General features: G+C 35.6%; 1 protein-coding gene across 2 annotated transcripts in view; it reads right to left on the bottom strand.

Moving 5' to 3' along the window:
- Window positions 1–234: 234 nt before the first annotated feature.
- Window positions 235–9,242, bottom strand: part of LOC143258577 (PR domain zinc finger protein 5-like) — a 29,266-nt gene continuing 20,258 nt past the window's right edge. The window contains exons 6-8 of one of the 2 annotated variants that reach the window (XM_076517744.1): window positions 8,110–8,275; window positions 2,342–2,425; window positions 235–1,283 (exon numbers count right to left, since the gene is read on the bottom strand). In XM_076517744.1, coding sequence (XP_076373859.1) covers window positions 988–1,283; window positions 2,342–2,425; window positions 8,110–8,275 — 546 coding nt within the window. In that variant the 3' untranslated portion in view covers window positions 235–987. Of the gene's footprint in view, window positions 1,289–2,341; window positions 2,426–8,109; window positions 8,276–9,242 lie in introns of both variants that reach the window. The other variant, XM_076517754.1, reaches the window with a different exon arrangement.

The following is a 9,242-nucleotide window of genomic DNA, read 5'->3' as shown; positions in this document are numbered from 1 at the left end:
CGATCCTCGCTATTGACTCCTGCAAGTACCTCATTATGCTACAGAAAAAGCAAATATAAATGTTCATTGTTCTTTCGAATGAAATTTTCCGAGTTACTTATCTTTACTCCATGTATTTCGTATTATTCTTTTGGTATAAAAGTGTCCAGAAAATTTAAAATTACTTAGTTATCAGTAAACCTTCTTATACATTATCCAACTTAAACTCATGCCAAGTATGTGAAGTACACAATAGACGCATTTGAAATATTTTATTTATACGAAAAGTAATTACACTTGCAATACATATACCACCCCTAGCTTAAAAAGCGACCTCTTTTGTAAAACAGAAGGCTTAATTTATTTTTTGACTAGAACAAGCATAACTTTTCTTCAGTAAAATAACTTAAAAAAAAACCAACAAAAATACACATTAATTTTCTTAACTAATATAAAATTTTATTCGTCCAGGAAATTCACGTAAACACAACTATTTTACTTTGTAATCCAATTTGGGTTTTTCCAGGCAATTGTAATGCTGATTTGTTGATGCTAAACGCGTGATACAAAATTGTGCAATTAGTATAAACAATCTGAAAACGTTGAATATTTTACAGAAACGTGTACCGACAGCACAAATTTGTGAAAAAACAGTGAGTAAAACCTAATACACTGGAATAAGATGGTCCCACAAATTAGCGCCCTCTTTTGAAAATATAATCGCAATACTAAAAAAAAACGTTCAGAAAAAAGTTGTCTTAGATTTTAGCAAAAATATCGTTTGTACATATCAGACCGACGGGAGTTCTACGAAGTTTTTCTCCACTTGATGCCGCTGTTTGTAAAAGGTACAAAAGGGTAAGGAGCTATGACCTTGTTAATATTTCTATTTTTCTACTAGGGGCGGATAATAGTGGCACGAACGAAAGACGCCTAATTCGCTCGTCATTCACTAAAATGTATTAAAACACGGGTATTGAGCAAATGTTATTAAATTAGGACTGTTTTCTAAAGCAGTGTAAGGGGCGAGAGCTGACAGTTTCTATCGCGGTACTTTAGCATCAGTTGGTCCACAATTCCAACAAGCAGGGGCGCCGGTGAAGTTTCGTTCTTCGTGCCTCCTATGTGAGCCGTAAGACTGGAGGACGGAGAGGGCTTGGGTGAAACGGTCTTTCCACTTGTCACGTTAGCGTGTCTCCTAATTAAGGAGACTCCGTTGCTTTTGTTGTAGCAGTCGAAGTAAGACTCGTGCATGGCGGAGGTAGGAGGGGCCGTCTTACACACAGTACGTTCCTGGAAATCACCTGCACTGCCAACAACAAAAAACATTACATCTGGTCTTTATACAAACACTTCTTATGTGAATTGGAAACAAGAAACTGAGTTACTGTTTAGAATTCAGAGAGCCTAGATTCTAGTTGCCTTAAATGATGTTTGAATTTCATTGAAAAAATTAATACATAATCAATAAAAATCAACCCAAAATTGAAAAAGAAAACTTGATGTTTTCTGAAATACATTCTACTGAAAGCCCGAAATTTATTTGTTTCGAAGCCTAACTTAATATTCTGGTCGAGTGATTGTTAGTAAAAACTAGACCAAGGTTATGCAGGCACGTCAACTAAAACAGCGTACTATATTCTATATGGAGGAACCATATGATGGTCTGCCATCTCATTTACACAGACAGACCTTCGGTCTTCACAAGACCAGTTTGTCCTTCAAGGCAACAAGCCTTGCTCCACTTTTGTTCCCATTCATTTATTTTTTTAACACAGAGCTAACGCCTAAAAAGAAATATCCTAACCTATATTTATAGCAATTTGGGATAAAATATGCTGTCTTGTTCTGACAGCTGAGAAATGACATCCGAGACGTTTTACTAGTAACGAAGCATTAATTACAAAAAACTTCTGGCAGGTAGGTGTCGCCACGGACGGATGAAGATTTATGTACAAGGGCAACACGAAGCTACACTTTTAAATACCACAAGATAAAAGGAATAAATTAACCTAATTTTACAAACAATATTAAGTAATAAATGATAACACAATAATTTTACGGGCCGGCAAAGCCAGGTGGTTAGGGTCTCGACCCGTTATCCAAGGGTCACGGGTTCGAATCTCCGTTGCATCAAACATGCTCTCACTTTCAGCCGTAGGTGCGTTATAATGTGACGGTCAATCCCACTATTCGTTGGTAAAAGAGTAGCCCAAGAATTGGCGGTGGGTGGTGATGACTAGCTGCTTTCCCTTTAGTCTTACACTATTAAATTAGGGACGGCTAGCTTTGCGCGAAATTCAAAACAAACCAAACCAACAGTTGTATAGAATAATATTACGTAATAAATAATAATACAAACCTTCGTGAGTTTTTAAATGAGCTCGAAGATTACAGGCAAGTGCAAATCTTTTCTGGCAAAACCAGCACACGTGAGGTTTAGCACCTGGAAATCATAGTTTAATATATGTTTATAACACTATACACGTTAGGCCTATCACCTGTAAATCAGTTTAATATATGTTTATAACACTATATACGTTAGGCTTATCACCCGGAAATCATAGTTTAATATATATTTATAACACTATAAACGTTAGGCTTAGCACCTGGAGATCAAAAATATCGTCTGCAAACAACATACTGATGGGAAAATCTATGTCGTTTTTTATCCACCTGATGTCGCTGTTTGCAGTTGTAAGGCAGTTTTAAAAGAAATAAATTATTCTTTAAAATATCCTTGTTGGAAATTCCCTTCGACTTTCAGCTAATTATCATAATATATAGTTATTAAGAAAATAAAGCCAATTATCATAATATATAATTATTACTGATCTACAGCTAATTATTATAATATATATGAAAGATTAGTGTTTGATTATTATTACAACACATCAGCACTTCAGTGGCTTTGCCCATAACAACAAACAAGCAAATTTGAAGAATGTTCCCTTCAGACAATGAGAACATACTGAATAAACAATCACGGACATATTCCATTCCACAAGAAAATATGTGGAAAACTTCACTAGAAAACAATGTTCTTTGTTTCAGCACAGTTTTTTTTTTTTCTGGAGTGGGAGGGAGTTTTATACAGTTCTCGTGACAAACTTTTGTGGATGGTTAACCTGAAACTGTTGGATAACTAGTTAGTTTCCTAACACATGACAAACCACCTTAAATATATGTATGCCCTTTGAATTTGCACTTATGAAACCGTTGAATTTGTCATTAAGTCTTTCAACAAAAGGGTAACAGCACATGCGTATCATTCATCCATAATCACTTTGAAAGCTAAGACTAACGAAATGGTTTACTTTTCATTTAAAATGGTCGAATTTTCGAAGGCGTTCGGGTTATGGGTCTTCTTACTTTTGCCCTACATCGTGTATTGTTTTTAACCTTTGTATTTTCTTGTTTTCAGGAATGAATAAAGATTCTGTAATTTTGACCAGTCAAATTTTTATATAACTATAAAGATAAGGGCACTCTTTGAGAAATATTTTAAATAATAAGAGGGCATGCTTGTGAAACGTGTGTCTCTACATGGGGTTTGCCCGGTTCTTTGAGGCAAATAACTTAATTTTTTTTTTGTAATTTCGCGCAAAACTACACAAGAGCTATCTGTGCTAGCCTTACCTAATTTAGCAGTGTAAGACTAGAGGGAAGCCAGCTAGTCATCACAACCCACCCACCCATCCTCGGGCTACTCTTTTACCAACGAATAGTGGGATTGGCCGTTACATTATAACGCCCCACGGCTGAAAGGGCGAGCATGTTTGGTGTGACGGGGATTTGAACCTGCGACCCTCGGATTACGAAATGAACGCTTTAACACACTTGGCCATGCCGGGCCTAACTGGAATGACAGTCACTTTTATTAAGCGCCCATAACTAAAATAGTCGAACGTGTTTGACGATACCACGTCACGATCCCGGGTCCTTTCGATACGCAGTCCCACACGTTAACTTCTGTGTCAATTTACTCTATAGGGATTTCACATGTCTTCAGATGGGACAAAAACAAAATATACAACATGAACAGTTTCGTGTAGGTGTGAGTTAGGTTTTGTGATATTTAGCTAGATCAAACCTGTACAGCTACAACACATCCCTAATTTCTATCACGTAGTTAACGTAAAACCTGATACAGGCGTGAAATTTAACCCTTTCTTCCATCACAGATCACGTTGACTTTCAAGTTGTGAGCAGATTTGAAATACTCCACTGGTCTCGTTAATCTTGATCAATTAGTCCTCTAAAATTACGTTATATATATTATTACTTTTATCCATTCATCACGTGACACCAGAGGGACTACAAGAAAGTGAAAGGTATGGGTAAAAGACTTAGTTATTAAACTTGTTAGCCGGTGAAAGATTCGGGTTAAACTGAGAAAACTGGGATGTATTTGGTTACAGTTTGAGATGAGGACCTCAGTATATTCGTAATCCAAGGGTCGTGGGTTCGAATCCACGTCGCACCAAAAATACTCATCCTTTCAGCCGTGGGGGCGTTATAATGTGACGGTCAATCCCACTATTAGTTGGTAAAAGAGTACCCCAAGAGTTGGCGGTGGGTGGTGATGACTAGTTGTCTTCCCTTTAGTCTTACACTGCTAAATTAGGGACGGCTAGCCAGGTAACCCTCGTGCAGCTTTGCGCGAAATTTAGAATTTCTTATTATATTATTATTTTAATTTTCTGGGAGCACACCCCAGATACCCCTTTGGATTCAGATGCTAAATGAAGCTGTTTATACTTTCAGTCTCCTATTTAAAATCTGGACGTGCAACCGAACACACCTTTGAAACTGTTTCAGACAACCCTGATGATAAATACAAACAATTCTTTAATTTACAAACCTTCAGTCACACACGGAGTAACAAATACATATGAATTAATGATTTTGTTTGTCGTTACGTACAAAGCTACGAAATGGGCGATTTGTGGTGCGCCCACTACGAGCCCTCAGACTTTTATACTTTAAACAGCTAGTAGTTGACATAAAACGTAACAAAAAGGAATTTATGTTTGAGTATTTCTCGTCTTATGAACTGGACACTTTTTCAAACCACGTATAAGTACTATTATTTTTATAACTTCTGACACTCTGCGTCTTCGCACAATAACTTTGTGACGCGTTTGCTATATAACGCATTTAATACGGATATTGTCATGATAAACAAAATATATAGATCTTAGCTCTGTCTATCCTATATTTACCTTTCGAATCAAGAAAGAAGAAAAAACTAAGAAATCTATCATACGATGTAGCCACTGACAACATTCTTAAATCTAACCTGTTTCGTGACAAATACTTTACTGAACAAAGTTAGGCTTAGCAACCATATATTTTACTGAACAAATGTTAGGCTTAACAACCACAGGTTCTCCAAGGCTTAAGATCTTCATGAATATGTTCTATGAATTTTACTTTTAGGTATGAGAACCCCTTACCCAACCTCTTGCGCCCTCTTTCTCCCCTTTTTATTAAATATATTTTTCATATTCTCACTTCATATCTTCTCCCCCTGGTGAGCTTACATAGTTTTGTGCGCAATTCTAGATCCACCCAATGTCAGTTCTTCCGCCCTCTGATTCCGCCTACATAGTTGTATTTATCACATGCCGGTGTCAGCTACCGGGATAAGGAAACGCATAAATCTAGAGATAGGCAAGAATAATGACAGTATTCGGTATTGATATATGAGTTCGATCATCGCACCACCTGGTGTCGGAAAAGTTATACTTGGTTCGTTTAAAGACAAATTTATTATTCAACTTTGTCGTGGCGTTTTGAAAATACTGTGCTAACAAACATGACTGCTGTTAATTCTGTTTCATAAACAACTAAAGTTAAAAAGAATATTTACAAATAAAAAAAATGATTTTTTTTAGGTCACTGGGTCAAGTGACCTGACGTCTCCATAAACATTAGTTTTTGGATGTACTCTTGGTTATGTTTTCTGTCCTGGTTCCTATATAGTAACGCGTCGTAGAAATATGTCGTAGATCCAACATACCCCTCTAATATTATACTGTCGAAGCTTTTTAATACGTTTTTATTGGTCATTATATATATAGTCACATGACGTAGTTTCTACGTTCATTATACTTGGTGAAAACAGTTTGTTTTCGTATCACTCCAGCATCTCAGATCATTTTAACATTACTATTGAATTAATTATTTACTTTGTAATTAAAATAATTATTAATTACTTTTAATGAGTGGGACGTTTCGCTTATTTCTTATACATTAATTCATCATAGGTAGAGTAATTGTTGTTTCTTCGACGAGTTTTGATTTATTAAAGAAATTATTATTATTTTCAGTTTCTCAACAGCATCAAGTACATTTTGTTGTTGTTTTGAATTGAGCACAAAGCTCCACAATGAGCTATCTGTGCTCTGCCCACCACGGGTATCGAAACCCGGTTTTTAGCGTTCTAAGTCCGCAGAGATACCGCTGAGCCACTAGGGGAGGTAGGTACATGTTGATGTATAATATGTCTTGTACAGTTATGGCTATTTTATTTTTATCCCCTGTTGACAGTGTTTTTGAACGGTACTGTTAGTAATAACACATGACTACTCTTCAAAAAAACTACAACCCGGAAGTACGTCATCACGTTAAAACATAAAACCATTGTCATAACTTGTTAACCTTGAAAGTTACACGTATTTCATCACATAGCAACGTTGAATCTGACTCGATTCTCCCTAACAAACCCTTGGGGTTTTGGATAACGGATAGAGTTTGTTTCACAAATTCTCCTTAAGTCGCGCTGTAGGTATCTGCGCATAACCAAATTTTGTAATGTCAGTGAGTCTGGAGGAAAAGCTAGTCAAATGCTTCCCAAAGGGGGCGCCAAAAATAGTCCGAAAACAAATATGTTGAATTAATGTTAATTCTATGTGTGTCTTTTTTCATAGCAAAGCCTCATCGGCTATCTGCTGTGTCCACCGAGGGGAATCGAACCCCTACTTTTAGCGTTGTAAGTCTGAAGACTTACCGATGTCTCAGCGGGGGACTGTTAACTGTAAATAAACATTAAACGGCTGTTACTGGTATTAACACTTTTATTCATAAGCAGAGAACAACGTTTCGACCTTCCTAGGTCATCTTTGGGTTAAGAAAGAGAGAGTTTGAATGTGACCACTGACGGATACATATCCTAGGGACGAGAGTACAAATGGTTGCAGGATTGTTTGTTTTCTATGGTTACATCGTTGAATCAGATAAACACAACGTAACCATAGAAAACATCCAGATATTAAGTAAGGAAACAAATATAAACAAACGCAAAATTAAAGAAGCCTACTTATACAGCAACTAAAACCAAAATTAAACCAATATAAAGGAACATCTTTATACGTATACTAATTAATAACCTAACATCCACCTGCAGCGCTCCCTACAATCCCATACCCATTTATACATGTCCGCCATGTCTAAGACATGTCCGCCAATGGTCACTTGCAAACTCTCTCTTTCTTAACCTGAAGATGACCTAGGAAGGTCAAAACGTTGTTCTCTCCTTATCAGTAAAAATGTTAATGTCCATACCAGGCGTTCTGAGATACATTTTTATTTCAAGTGGGTTTCTCGTGATCAAGACAAGCAATAAGCCGATAAAAATTATATCAGACTAATTAAGTGATATAGTATGTCGAAAGGAGATGTTTTTACAAATATAATATTTCTCAATCATCACAATAAAGTTTGGGGACCACTGAACTAATTAACAGTTATCACTACTTCCGATTCCTTAGGTGTGGTCAAACACATAAATCGAAAAGGTTTAACCTCCTGAGTCAAAGACTATAACGTGACACAAAATCGGTCAAGAGTCTACGAAACTATGAGTCGACAGGTTGTACTTGAGAAAAACCCATGGTCATTCTTTGAGCCATTATGCCGTGGCTAAAAATTTGACAGTTTCACCATTCGTGTTTCATTAATAATGTGTCTGTGTTGGAAGATATGGTTCTTTACTGACCTGTATTTTTGAAGATATGGTTCTTTACTAACCTGTATTTTTGAAGATATGGTTCTTTACTAACCCGTATGTTGAAAGAGACGGTTCTTTACTGACCTGCATGTTGAAAAATATGGTTCTTTACTAACCTGTGTGTAGGAAGAGATGGTTTTTTAGGTTAGTCTGTTTACTAAAGCCTCGGTTACAAGTATGACACTTGAAAGGCCACGAACCGTTGTGGACGTACATGTGGCTCTTGAGGTCACCAGGTGTAGGAAAAGACTTAGCACATACTGTACACTTGTGTGGCTTCTCCTGCAAGAAAATAAATCTGTGTTTTAATCACGTTCTCGCCTATAATCAGATGTAGCAGAAAATTGACTGATTTCATTAGTTTCACAATAGAGCGTTTAAATGTGTGTGTAGGGGTACATGATATCTCACTGTATACAATAAATATTTAATGTTTCTAAGTGTTGTGGAGGTACACGACATCTTACTGTCTACAATAAATAATATATATGTCGAGGACATTGTTTCATTTCAAGCATGTTCAAAAATTTTGTACTGGGTATGATAAGATAATTAGTATGACTTCTAGAAACTTTAATGTCATCGACACATCCTAATATAGTACGTATTCTAATAATGTTAATATAAGAAACAGAAAGTACTCTAACAATGTTTATATAAAACACAAAAAGTACTCTAACAATGTTTATATAAAACACAGAAACAGTGTGTACATAAGTGACAGAAAGTACTGTAACAATAATATAAACAATGCTCTAACAATGTTTATATAAGACATAGAAAGTACTCTAACAATGTTTATATAAGACAGAAAGTACTTAAGCAATAATATAAACAATACTCTAACAATGTTTATATAAGACAGAAAGTACTTTAGCAATAATATAAACAATACTCTAACAATGTTTATATAAGACACAGAAGGTACTGTAACAATAATATAAACAATACTCTAACAATGTTTATATAAGGTACATAAAGAACTCTAACAAGTATATAGAAAGTACTCTAACAATGTTTACATAAGACACATAAAGTACTCTAACAATGTTTATATAGAGTACATAAAGTACTTTAACAATAGTATAAAAAGTATTCTAACAATGTTTATATAAGGTACATAAAGTACTCTAACAAGTATATAGAAAGTACTCTAACAATGTTTATATAAGACACAGAAGGTACTGTAACAATAATATAAACAATACTCTAACAATGTTTATATAAGGCACATAAAGTACTCTAACAA

The sequence above is a fragment of the Tachypleus tridentatus genome, chromosome 1 (assembly GCF_004210375.1).
Source record: "Tachypleus tridentatus isolate NWPU-2018 chromosome 1, ASM421037v1, whole genome shotgun sequence".
In the NCBI taxonomy this organism is placed as follows: domain Eukaryota; kingdom Metazoa; phylum Arthropoda; class Merostomata; order Xiphosura; family Limulidae; genus Tachypleus; species Tachypleus tridentatus.
Note: the sequence above shows the minus strand (reverse complement) of the source record. Positions and strands in the feature narration are given on the sequence as shown.